At 43.7% G+C, this 13,728-nt stretch overlaps 2 protein-coding genes across 2 annotated transcripts in view; one reads left to right on the top strand and one right to left on the bottom strand.

Annotated features, from left to right (window-relative positions):
• Positions 1-13,500, top strand: part of LOC128305018 (germinal-center associated nuclear protein) — a 37,814-nt gene extending 24,314 nt beyond the window's left edge. Inside the window, exon 4 of the mRNA XM_053042292.1 lies at positions 13,394-13,500. Coding sequence (XP_052898252.1) covers positions 13,394-13,402 — 9 coding nt within the window. The 3' untranslated portion in view covers positions 13,403-13,500. The remainder of the gene's footprint in view (positions 1-13,393) is intronic.
• On the bottom strand, positions 3,840-10,537 carry LOC128305013 (protein yellow-like). The gene is made up of 3 exons (XM_053042285.1): positions 10,319-10,537; positions 5,298-5,697; positions 3,840-5,235 (listed from the first exon to the last, which is right to left on the bottom strand). Exons 2-3 carry the CDS (start codon positions 5,672-5,674, stop codon positions 4,092-4,094), a joined length of 1,521 nt encoding a protein of 506 aa, XP_052898245.1. The 5' UTR covers positions 5,675-5,697; positions 10,319-10,537; the 3' UTR covers positions 3,840-4,091.
• Positions 13,501-13,728: the final 228 nt, after the last annotated feature.

The following is a 13,728-nucleotide window of genomic DNA, read 5'->3' as shown; positions in this document are numbered from 1 at the left end:
CTTTTTTATACTGTCATCTTGTCATGATTTGAGAAACCAATTGGCTGGCGCATAACAGAAAGCATCATTTTGATTCTGTTTTCTTCCATTTCATATTTTTCACCCTGTGTTTTATTATATTTTTATGAAATAAACAAAATGAAACATCACAAAGCAAAATCCCGAAGCGAAACCAATCGTCTTGTCATTTACAATGGCAGATTTAATCATTGACGATTGTTCCCAATTCTTCCCACTGCGCTGAGACCTAGCTGGGACAATAATATGACCCTGCGGTGCGGTTAATGTGGTAGTTGGAGAAAATGGCCTGCCTTTCGATGAAATCGGGGGCACATTATGCTACGCATGGCATACAATAGTGTGATCTGAGTTGTGAGGCACGTTCTTCACTTATAACGTTTTATCGTTTTTATCAGGAAAAGAATCATAGAGAATAGCATCGACTAACACCACGATAAGTCTACTCCAAACCGAAGTGCGAGATTTTCCCGCAAGCTGATGTAGTGTCGTAAGTTAAACAGATTCCATATGCTGTACTGCTCCACTGCCTTGGCGGAGCAGCTCCCGAATGCTTTTCTTGGTTCGAAGTGGAAATTTCCTACAACTTTCTCGAATTTTGCTGCTCAATTTCTTCTAGCTGCTAAAATTCAACTCACACACACGAGTGATCAAGACTTTCGTTTGTTTTCCGTCTTTTTCCGTCCGACCAAAAGTCATACCATAAATCATTTCTTAGAGTAGTGCTAAGGAAACCTTGCCCCTAAGCCAACAAAAAAAAACAACTTTCAATAAAACCCACAACTTAGTCTGGGAAAAGCAGAAAGAAGCCGCAATTTCTTATGCACACGAACTTTGTTCCGTCGGTAAGGTAGTCGGAATATCCAAAACACGAGTAGAAAAAGGCTACGCCACTTTGGTTATTTTTCCGTACGTGGTTTTCCTGAGAACATTTACTGGCAGTACTTGCATAGGATTAATTTTCCGTTTACGCCTTGTTGCGCCTACGCAATGACACATCCGTACTTTGCCCGTACTGTAACTTTGATGATAGATTTAAGTCAGTTTGCCTTGCAGCAAAGCTCGTGTGGTTTATGGATTTGCCGGAAGCACGTCTCAAAACCACTGCTCTGTGGGCAGTAGATTTAGTTTGTAAACCCATCCGCTTACCACTAAACCTTGTGTTATAACGGTAAACGGCACCTTGTAAACTTGATACTAGAACGTTTTTGCCAATTTCATCATATTTCACATAATGAATTATTCATTTACAATTCTCCAATACGAGCCCCGTGCCGTACCTCCACATCATCCTTAACCATTCGTGAATGAGAGTCGGTTTTTCTTGATGAATCAATTCAATCTTCTTCCTGGAACAAAGGCACACGCTAACCCTTAAAAATAAGTAGGTATCTCTATAGGTACCCCGCACTTTCCTCCATGAATGTGTTAGCAAATGATCTTTTATGGAATGAGCCACATAGCACCGAAAATAAATCGTAAAGAAACTGCAAGGTTTCTTCCGAGTTCGTCAAATCCCCATTCAAACCCATGATAACAATATTCAGGAAGGCTTTTTCCCTGTTTCTCCTCGTCATCTCATGGAATAAAACTGGTTGATAATGTTACATTTTATCTTCAAAGACAAACATTAACATGAAACATGGGGAGATGTTAAATATGCTTAATTTAATGTGATCTTAATTGAAACCCAATTTTTACAGAATCATTTATCATTTCATGACGCCGTGACCAGGATTGCTCACCGCAAATGTATTACAATTAGTGAGATGTTTTGTTTTTCGTTTTAAAGATAATTACATTCCAGAAAACATTTTCTATCTCATTTGCGACACTCCTCAAAACACTCGATACACTCCTGATGTCCTCCTGTGTTCCTCTGAAACGTTTTTTTTATGGAGCAAAGACTGAAAAGTTCCAGCAAAGACTAGCGAATGACAGATTGCACGGCATGTTAAAACGCCACACTTTTCGAAAATCATTCATTATTTCAGCATCACTCAACGAAGTTGTGACCTGCAATTGTGCGCACGAAACATTCAGTGATCAATTATTGCAATCAAAAATTGATTCCCATTTTGTGGTGATGAACACTGCACTCCATTTGTTTTATCATTATTAAATATACTCTCCAGGCGAAAGTGTTTTAATCGGGACGATAAATGAGACAGGAACCGCAACCAATTGTGGTCCTTATATTACTTTCCGACCACAGATGTTGCTTGCATACGAATCAAATTAAAGTAATTTGTGGAAATGTTGTAAAAGAAGGTTGGTTTAATTGCATAAGTTAGTAATGTCTCCATCAACACACTCAATTTATATATATAACATAACATTTTTAAAGGTAAAACGTATTAATGATTATATCTGCATTACTAATGCAGTAACGCTCATCTGCTAACGAAATGTGTCCTTCATACTCAGCACAGGTAGCAAAGGAATGCGTTGGTAGTTACTCTCTGGTAGCTATTAAACTTGCCCAAAAACTTTGATTGGATGGTATTCATATTACCGGGATATAGTTAATTGCTTTGATGCAATAACTCGCAACGTCGAATTAACAAACTCAACACAATCATCTCTGCTAACGGTTCATCCGTCTCTTCAGTTTATGAACGCTGGCTTGAATCAAAAATGTAAAACAGCTAAAATACTCTGAATGCTGTTGAAAGGAAGATGAATTCAGGAATACAGCCACAAACAGCGCTGCCGCAATCCGTCGTTATGTTGCACGACGTCAACATTGAGTGATGCACTCGAAAAGTATGACAAAGGTAACGAGCTGCATAATGCGCATAAACTGCATAGCCGCAACAAGGTCCGGAATCGTATAACAAAATACTTTCCCATCGAATTTAGTTGTGTATAATTGAATAGGGTGCGAGTGGTAGCAATTTTTTTTCAAGAGTGAAGAGTTTTTTTTATGAAATTTCGAAATTGGAATTTTCTTCAAAATGTGTTCCGTTATTTGTCAGTAACTGAATCAACGTCGCTTAGTCGAATTGGATGAATTCCGCTATTTGAGTGAAATATGCGAAGATAACCTTCACACACGCACACATACACACACGTACACCCACAATCCCATGCAACCAATCATCCATTGATCCAGATGGCAAAAGATAACAATCCATCTCTGTGGAAAGACCATCGGGACGTTGTTTTCTTCCAACTCCAGCAAAAAAAACAACTCTCGGTGAAATGCATGATTTGCTGAGCCAAACCTATCATAACATGTGCAATCCCACTCGCGACCCCATGACCGATACTGAATTGATAGCAACCTGCCCTGTCTTCTTATTTGCGGATTTACTTCCAACCCTCTCGTACAGGTGAAACATCTTTGTCCGTCTGACAGTTTACGGCGCGCAATAATGTCTTCTGGATTGCACTGATGGGAACCGACGTATCGATGGAAAAATGATACGTTTTCCCCTTTGGTACCGTACACATGGACGGCTAACCTATCCGCCGAATTTCACAATTGAAACGATGCAACTCCGCTTGGAGATGATTAACGTTGAGCTATAGCGAGCGAAGAACTTTGGTCCAATGGACTTCTCCAGCAAAAGGAGCAATAAGAAGCACACATTGTTCGTTGCATTCACAAGTCCTGATTAAACCCCGCCTTTTGCGTCTCCGAAGCCTTGTTGTGTCGTTTCCATCCGCATTACACGGAATATATATATATATATCTGCGACCCCTTTGGGAAACTTTGTCATCCATTTCGTCCCATTCATCCCTAGCGGTGGAAATGTTAAAGAATGTTTCGGATTCTATTGACTTGCCCTTTAAGTGAAGGTAGAAGCGTGCCATAAACCTTAGGTAGAGGAATGTATTTCGCCAATGGCTTACCGCGCTCGAAGGTGTTCTGTAGTTCGAACGGGTAGTGCGATAAAGTTTGGAAGTCCCGAAGGTAGATAAATAAGGATCATTTCGGGAATTGGTCCAACTGTCGAAGTAATGGTAGTTTTGGCTTCACACCCGTGTCAGGGAAGCTATTGGGAGCTCTAGTAGTCGGTGGAAGGGAAGGCAAATTGGAACGTGGATCCAGCTCCACGTCCCTTTCTTACAGCTCCAACTCACACTCGAGCTGGGCAGCATCGAAGGCCAAACTTGGCGGTACGCGTGGGTCACACACCGTATTCTCGATAGCTTTCCGGGCGTCCGCCATCAGCACGCGGAAGTTAGTCTGCGTGTAGTCGAGTTTGTCGTACAGGAAGACGGGCAGCTTGTTGCTCATAACCCACAGCGACTGTTGAGGCTCTCGGTCAACCTTCAGGTCGTTCGGGAAGGTTAGTTTCTGTGCGTTCTTCTCCACCACGCCGAGGTTGTTGCGGTTGTACGGTTTGCCAAGGTCCCAACAACCGACACCCGATTGCTGGACGAGTGTGAAGAACTGTACATTGTTCTTTCCGACGCCGGCTGTTGACGATTGTCCGAGGCGACCTCGGGTGCCCACCGGCTGGAACGCCTTCGCCGCCAGTCCGAATCCCTCCCATACAGTTTCATTGCGCAGGATCGAGGCTGGCACCTGGAACTCCATGAAGCTGGACATCGGGTGGAACAGCAGCATTCGATCGCCGGAGCGGTGTACCGGTGCGAGCGACATACCGAACACTCCATCCGACCACTGGAAATTAAGCTCCTGATAGTTGTAGTCACTGGCGAGCGGGTTCGGGTTGTACAGATGGTTCGTCGTGCGCCAGCTCTTGAACTTGCGCATATCAAACACGGTGATACCGTTGCGCCAGACATCGGCAACGTATGCGAACGCATCATCACACTGGCCGTCGCGCACGTCCACCACAATGTTCGTGTGCAGTGAGTCCTCCTTTACCTGTTCCGCTGGCAGTACGTACGTGAACAAAAGTTCATCGTTCTGCAAGTCAAATGCCATAATCTTGGGTGGGCAGACCTGCTGCAGGTTGGTGAGTGTGTCGGTTACACCCGCATCCAACACCCATAATCGATCGCACTCATCCACCTGGATGCGGTACACCGACATCATTTTGGAGCAGTCCGGGTTGCGTGGTGACGTGTGATAACTCCAGTCCGGATACGGCATCAACGGTTGGCTACGATCCTGGGCAGGCAGTGGCAGATAGGACAGAGTGGCCGGTACCCCAGGGTTCCATCGTGGTGTCGTAATGAACAACCGGTCTCGGAATCGATCAACACCGAGCGGAAGATTGTTCTCCGGAATGAATTCGCTGTGGAGTGGTTAGACATATCAGTAGGATCGTGAACAAAATCGCATCCATCATCTTCTTACCGTGTTCTGATGGCATTATTACGCAACTGGAGCGAAGGGTACATGAAGTCGATCATCTTCCAGTGGTATACGGTGTCAAAGACGTTCTTACCGACATCCTCAACGAAGTCATTGGCAGCTCGCTTTCCGTTCGTTTCTAGTCCCACCAGTGGACCTACGTAAGGTATTGCCAATCGTTCCTGTTCGCGTTCCCGCTCGCGCTCTCGCTCACGTTCCCGTACCGTACCACGTTCTCCATTCGCTGCTGACGTTCTAGTGAACGAACCATGTTGTGGTCCCTTCTTGAACGGCGAATGACTACCCACCGGACCGGTAATCACGGCTAGAATCAGCAGTACACCGGCCAGTGCCAACCACAAGCATCTCCCGTCTGACATTCTTCTTCCTTTAGTTGTGAGCGCTGTAGGTGGAAAAAAGAATGCTATTAGTTTGTGACTAGTTTTTTTTCATCCACGGGAAGGAAAGTAATTTGTTTCGAAAGATTTCAAACAACGGAAAGCACACGGCCAGCTGGGAAAACTTTGACCTCTACCGGCTGATAGCCATGAGTTGGAAGTTAAGGTATTGGGACGTGACGTGGGCCACCTGGTGTGATCGGATCAATATCTGGCTTGGTTTGAGATAAATGACAAACCATTTTGTACCTGCTGCCATGTTCAATCGGAAAAGGGGACACCTGTGGGTTGGGCGACATTGCCGCGGGGTTATGTGTTCCTTACAACATCTGTCACATTCAATTATGACTGAAATAGCTACATTCTGCTTACAACCTGCTCTCATTCACGTCCTCCCAAAAGCCTTGCGGAGTGTTTGAAGGTGATCGATTCCACTCAGAAACTTTGGTAAGAGATTTAATAAAATGGAAAATGTTAAATTCCCATCAGCTGCGGGTTAAAGGATCCTTTTTCTGGCTATAAACGATGTAAGGTCTGTGGACATATGACCCAAAAGAATACTAATAAATTGGATTGGATTATTGTTTCTTTACGAAACCCTTAAATTCCCCACGAACAGCACCCACCCTAATATGTTAGCCATACATTGCTCATACACGCGCCATTTCATATGAAGGATGGTGTAGTAGTGCAGCATTCACACCAAATGCCGTGCACGTTTTCACTGGAAGGATTTAATTTTCCACCAAAACCACCCAAGGGTTTATGACTTTCGCTCAAAATCACCGTCATAATACGGGCTCTCTTTTGTTGCGAGTTTTACTACCTTCCGTGTTGCAGACAAAACCAACAGGGTATGAAAGCTAATTACCTTCCAGAAATATGCGATACCTTTTTATCGTCTACCAACTACTGGGACATTTCCCAGCTGCTTCACTAATTCATTCACTGGCCTGTGGTGGTTTTATGTTGCAGCACGCAGTTGACGGGTCGCCAAATTTATCCAGAGTCTGATCTGAAGCGAAGTTCTCGTACAGTGTGGAGCGGCAGCACGTTAATGGTTCCCTTTACAGGAGCGAACAATGTCAATGGACGCTTTGACATCGAGCTAGACCGAGTTATATGAAGCTCTTATTTAGAAAAATCTTCCCCGCTAACAGGTTATGATCCCGCTGATCACATTGGCGGAGGTTTAACATTTAATAAAGCACCACCATTCCCAACGAGAAACAAAAAAAATACATTAGAGGTAACGCGTTATGGCGACTACTAGGAAATCGGATTCCAAGTGTACTGGCTTCAGTCGGTTCCTTGGAAAAGCACTAATAAAGATTCAATTTTGATTAATAATTTGTTTCGGCATAGAAACCATTTTGCCAGCATTTTGAACTTGCTCGCGAAGCGGTCAAAAGCAATGGTGTTGGTTTGTTTGTTCATTTGGTTGGGATCACATCTAGAGCTTTTGTTGTCCAAATTGCTCGGTCTCATATAATATTTTCATTTTCCAAGTCGTTTCGTAGCCAGTCAGATGAAGAGAGAGATATGCGCACAAGTGTTGTTTTATCAAACAAAAGGGAGTTACTGTTGCTGGAGAAAAATGTCAATGACATAAACAGTCTCCGGCAGTCCGGCACAAAGGACTAAACAGATTTTTGCATGTTGAATCACACGATCCCTAACTACGCAAAATCCGGGCAAATAAAAACCCAGAGGAGTCGCAAGTTGCCTTTTTGATATCCAAAATGCAAGTCGTGTTTGTATTATTTTCTTCTCCTGGATTTACTACGAGTTCCTTTCCTTCGTGTCCACTGTACAGAAGAGCGCGCGTTGGATGGAATATTTTCAAGCTAAAACGAGTGCTTGTTTTGCTGGGTAGGAAGCTGCACACAGATATACCGAAGGGAAGCAAAGACATCAAAATCAAGACACACCGTACTACTGTTGGTAAATGTTGATTCGTCCATGCGATGTTCACCATACTGGAAAATTTTCGGAAACATCCTACTTCCATGTCGATGATCCTACGGTAAACACTACAACGACTGTCACTAGGGTTGCCAATGCTCCAACATGGTACGGCAGAGCTCTCCAAAAACTGACTGATAGCGTATTTATTCACCGGAACATGCTCTCTATGGAGCAAAGGAAGTCCGGATGTGCTGGGCGTATGACCTCCAGCCACCATGGATCCCTAATGGGAGTTGCAACCAGGTTGGTTGGACACCGTGGTTGGACATTACCATGGCAGATAGTAAAACCATTTCGACACAACGACCCAGGCTGGTGGAGGAAACTCTATCAGAAATGGGAAACCTTCCGGCGTAGGAATTAAGCATTATGTTGTGCACCATTACTTTAACATAATTACACGGCCTTCACCTGAAAAAGTGGATGGATTCTTGTTTCTTTTTGTCCCAAGCCCAACCTGGTGGTTGCGTTGCCAGTTGGAAGATTACTTACAATTTGGTAGTGTTAAATTTGCGTTCATTAGAGGGCGCTTGTTGCTGCGCTACACAAAGAATCTGTTGGACCGTAACTGCCGATAGCCATTTATCCGACCAAAAAAACGTTATTCTAATGGAGTCTAGCACCGTTTCCGTACCATTTTGAGAAAAGTTTAATTTGAATGTAAAATCTTCCCCGTCACGAATAATTTAAAAAGCAATTTTAAATTGTGTGGATGCTGCTGGGTGTTGGAATTACATATTTTACACTCGAAACCCCCAGACCAAACTTTCCACAACCGGCTGCAACAGCTGCATATTTATTCGTGCAAATTACTGCCAATTCGTGGAGTGCGATTATGCAAACCATTTTTTTGCTGGTTTATTGGTCATTTTTAAATCTTCAATTTGACCTTGCCACGTACAAGACTGGTCGCACAATCCGCCTGATCAAAGGTACACCCTAAACGTAGAAGAAGCAAATGCAGAACGAAACTCTTTAGACTCCTGAGCCAGTCGTGTACCACGCACGAACGCGTTCTATGCTCGCAGTAGTCGAACTCGATGGCCTTGCGCCCAGATATTGGCGGCCGTTTACTGTACCTCCAAACCAACTCCACACCAAGCAGCCACGCGAGAGTTATTCGATGAAGCCGAACCGAAAACAGCCGATGTGCCCGTTGGTAAAAACAGGTCGGCCGCCGTGTGATCCACTTAAAGCGTCAGTCCATCTACTCACAAATGTCTTGAGTAAGGTCGTGACTCTAATATTCGGGCCACATGGAACATGACAGTTCGGATAATGCAGAGTTGATATTGTTTAAGTATGTGCTGTAAATTAAATCATGCTGAGTTTATGAGCTTTCGAAATGGGGTTGTCCATCAATAAGATCCCCCTAAAAACCGTTGTGTCCACCTTTCGCGAACCACCTCACTGTACAGCGAGCTAAACTTCAAAACAACCCGCATGCAATTAATCGTACCGGCTTCCATTTCGCGTCTTTTCGGTGCGGTGCGTTGAAGGTGCGCAATAAAATAAAAGAGGCTTGCGTCGAAATCTAAATCAAACGCACTCCTATTACACACGAAGACCGTTCACTTTGTACGTGTCGCGTGACATAAGTGTGAGTGACAGAGGATAGTGTCAAAATGATACACACCGAAGGCTGCTTCCTCGCAACGGGGTTTCGGTCCAATTAATCCCGAGTGTGGTTGAGCAATTTCGGTTGACAATATGCCACCGGCACAGGCATTGTTTGTGATGCCGCGGGAAAATGCACCCGAGTGGAATTCTACTCGCCTTAGTAATGCTGTGCTGCATGGAAATGAATTGTTGTACGTGTTGAGGGATTGCTTTTAGGGTATGCTTTAACGTAATGCCAGCAATGCGAAAGATGATGCTCCCGCATGACAGCAAGTGTTAGAAATAAAAAGCAGAAGAGAAGTTACGGGAAACCACCGAATAATCACTCAGAGTCACCAAATAAGCAAAAAACCGAACATGCTCGCTTTGCGACCTGCAGCTTCTCGACCTGCAGCATGCATTATTTGCATCGCATCGTTTTTTTTCCTCTTTCTACACTGAGCACTTGATAGTAGGTATATTCTTAATCCGTCCTGTTCACCTGTTTGCCTGTACGCGGGAGTGTGTACCGGATCTAAACACCGAGTACCCTGCACAGGGAGTTGGCATGTTGGCAAGCAGCCAAAACATTATGTCACCCAGATAAGCTTTGGACGGAGCGTTGGCCGTTGGCTTTGCAACAGGAAACCTTCCGATGCAAGTTCGTCCCGGTGTGGGTGAATAATAAATCTTGCACCACTGTTGCGCGCATTCGAATCGTCTGTTTCCTAATGCGAAACCGACAAAACTGGTTTCTGCATACGTAATGTCCGATGCACTATTTCCTGCATTTCATTTTCAGCATCGCGTGCCCAGCTCTGTAGCTGTTAGTTCCGCCTTACTTTACGCCTAACCAGATGTACAAGTGTCGATATTGATATTCGGATAAAATTCAATATTCTTGAAGGATCGATGACAGAAGTAGAAAAAAGTCACTAATCGAAAAACTATCCTTTGCACAAAATGGTGTCTTGTAGGCATTTTTACCAAACCAACTTCATTTTTTTAGGAACACACATACACCCGAAGCGAAAACTTATAAGAATAATGCTCACTTACGCAGATTTGTTTGCTTCTTGTTCCGAATAAGTCGTCAAGTAATTCCGAATGTTGGCTTACTACTTCGCTATGGTCCCACGAAAGTGAGAGCCTTTGCACACATACACGTTCGCACAATGGTACACGGACGCACACACTACAGCTACACGGGCCACAAAAAAACCTGTCGGCGGATCGTTGTGTCCGATCGCGTTCACAACGCACCTCCAAATGATGCCGCCAGACGAGTTGGGCTTCGGTTTTAAGCTCGTTTGACCGAAACGAGTAGCCTCCCTGTGCGTGTACAGATATTCCCGCATGCCTACCACCATGTGCAGAGCGCCGGCTTATGACGCCATCGATCTGCGGAGCCCGTCTGCGCGATCTACTAAACATGAAGCCCGCCGGCCGAATATTGTCGTGTGAGCTCGCTTTTGCTAGGTCAATTATCTACAGTAGGTGCCATAGCAATATGTTTCGCTTAGAAGATTTTTTTCTAGAGAACCTTTTGTTTTACGCATTTTAAAACAAACCTTACGCACGTGAACACTAGCTGTGCGTAAGTACAGATACCATGTTTGTTTAGCCAAAGACGAAAGCCAAAGCAATTGCCCAAGATTACGCGTTGCCCCAATGGTTAACCACAAACAGACTTAATTATTTTTTCAGCGGGCTGTTTTTCGAAGTTTCAAAGTCGAACTTCTGGACAATTATCGCAGGCCTACCGGTGCTAACTGTCGCACCACAACCCACGGCAATCTTTGTGTCAGAGCTACGGGTACGGTCCGCGACTGTCAATCGGTTCTTGTTTGCGGTGCCAATCGCAATTCCTTCCTTTAGGGCAATAATCTGTACCGCAATATATACCTGAAAATTGAGAAACCATTCTTTACACTTACACTTACCAAAATTCGTAACCACTTGCTAATCCGTTGCTTTAAGACAATCTCCAGGCAATTTTGCTTTCGGGGAGAAGCTGTATTAACCGTTCGGTTTGTTAATTTTTCATCCTTTTGAATAGCAGCCCGATTGCGATCTATCTCGAACATTCGAAAGTCCGTCACGAAGGAAACTGGATGTCAGATTCATCAATCACCTCTACTTACTACAGCTAACAGAATTTGGCTAGTTGATGACCTATTGTACCAACTACCCTTGCGTAGTTACACTCCTTCCAGTGCAAAGTTATGACAGCCGCTAGGATGGGTCATGGCTCTCGGTTGAAGAGGTCGGTAGACTAACTTCTGTTTTGACAAGGGGTTAATAAGCTTCCAACTATCCGGTGCGGGTCACGAAAGAATTTAACCACCGTGAAGCAATGATAAATCGTTGCCCTCAAGCTGAAGGCCACAAGTTACAACTAGAACACGGCTTGTTCAACCAGCCGTCCGGTACGCAGACATATCCTCCACAGCCACCTCCGCATGTCTGTGAAGTGTTCTTGTTTCTATTACAAGAAATTTTAATCGTTTTTTCGTAACAAAACACAATGCAAGATGCTTCCTATTAGTTAGGGATGCGCTAACATGAAGTAGGTAATTTTACTTTCTGTCTGTTAAAATTAAAAATCAAAGACTACTTGATTTAATATTGTCCTGCAGCTTGCTAGCTCAGTGAGGTGCACGTGGTGAAGATTTTAATGAGGCGTCTCTGTAATGTATGTCTTTTTCCACAACCACCACGTTGTGATGACCGCAGGTTCATTATACGACTGGCCGAGGAGGAAAGTTTGCTAGGAAATCATACGGCACGCATTTTAATATCGGAGCACCAGCTCCACAGTGTGGGAGGGTGGGTTCCGGTAACCCAGAGCTTTGAGGGAAAGTGGTGTGTGGCTTACGTCAACTAACACCAATCTCCAAAAGCTGTCTCATGCAAAAACTGATTCTTGTGGAGCAACCGATGCAGGCAATGCAACATAATGATGCGGGCAACATAATCCTTCAACTACACTAAACCATCTACCGAACTGAGATGAGTGGAAATTGTAGTTCAAAAAGAATGCGGAAACAGCTTATGTTATTAGTGCCGTCCGGATGTAACTTGTAAAACATCGAGCAAATTGGACGTCAAAGCCCGTACATACAACCGACAAAATAGATAAGTATTAGTAAGCGGAGAATCAACCAAAACTGAACATACCTCCAACTTTTTCGAACAAAATCGTTGGTAGAAAAACCATAAGAGAAAATCAATTCTCTTATCACTCCCACACGGCATTCATTTATGAACTTTTCTGTGTGATTTAAATGTTCTGTTGATGCCGTTTGAACGGTGCCTGTCAAGAGCGTTATCTCAGTACTTCTACCCTTGTGAGCAGTCAAGCTATTATCTTGGTGACTTCGCTGAGCACCAACATAGTTAGTACGACGAATGTGTGGTGCTTACTTTTAGTTGGACCCCTTACTCCATAATGTAATGCCCATCTGAATCTATTGTATAATGTACATGGACAACTGAATGGTTCGGTTCAACTGAATCGGTTTTGTAAAATGAATTGTTAAAAAGATAAATATATATTTACTTCAACAACGTTTTTCGAATTCAAACAACGACAATGTCGGATTATCCTCAAAATGTGTCAAGCTTGCTCATTATAGTGTAATCAACTGAAAATATTTTAAAGGATCATGAAGTAACCTAATCATACTTCTCCAAAGTTAATCATTCTTGCTCTTCACCATAAAACAATAGATTGATGTATCGGACTCACTGATCCTATGAATTTTGTTGCATAACTCCTTCAATACATCCTTCATTTAACCACATATGCGGTTGTAGAAAGTGAAAAAGCTTTGTTTGCTGTTCCGTAAAAAGCACATGAACAAATCCTGAAAAGCAGACAAAATGGGATGTATCGGTGTGTGGTAGCGTGTGCCTTTGTTCTTACAGCATCATCATCGTCCCATTCAATCCCCTGAGAAGCGTTAGCAAATTGAGTGCTTCGTGGATGGTGGCTTCTGCCTATGGGAAACCATGGATTATATATGTTACAAATATGCTAATGATGGTATGACTACCGATTATGTCCTGTTTGAACGTATGCCCGTAATACACTTGCTTACTTTTTTGTTTTTAACTTTTTTAACTTTGCAGGGGCTTTAGAACAAATTCACCACAAACCAGAGGAAGAAGTATGGAACTTCAGCTTCACTAATCCATCCATCGTAAAGACACCCTCTCGAACCCCACTGTATGGAGCGGAGCAGTGTAGAAGCGCTATAACAGGGGCTCATCTATTGACACCTTCACTGTAGTCTTCAGCAAACGACTTAAAAACGTGATAATGCTGGTGTAATTAAAAGTGTGCAATTGTACGTAAAGGTATAACACACGAAGGAAAGCAGGCGCTTGAGAAAAAGTATTAGCAAAGGCTTGTAGCGATTCCACGCCAACAAAAACTCCGGCGTCCATCGCGTACGCGTACGGAA

The sequence above is a fragment of the Anopheles moucheti genome, chromosome 3 (assembly GCF_943734755.1).
Source record: "Anopheles moucheti chromosome 3, idAnoMoucSN_F20_07, whole genome shotgun sequence".
NCBI lineage: Eukaryota > Metazoa > Arthropoda > Insecta > Diptera > Culicidae > Anopheles > Anopheles moucheti.
Note: the sequence above shows the minus strand (reverse complement) of the source record. Positions and strands in the feature narration are given on the sequence as shown.

What these genes read in the sequence shown, in the direction of transcription:
- LOC128305013 (XM_053042285.1), bottom strand. Translation starts at nt 5,674, where the DNA reads ATGTCAGACGGGAGATGCTTGTGGTTGGCACTGGCCGGTGTACTGCTG. An exon ending in AATAATGCCATCAGAACACG is followed by an intron (nt 5,236 to 5,297) that starts GTAAGAAGATGA and finishes ACCACTCCACAG; the next exon opens with CGAATTCATTCCGGAGAACA.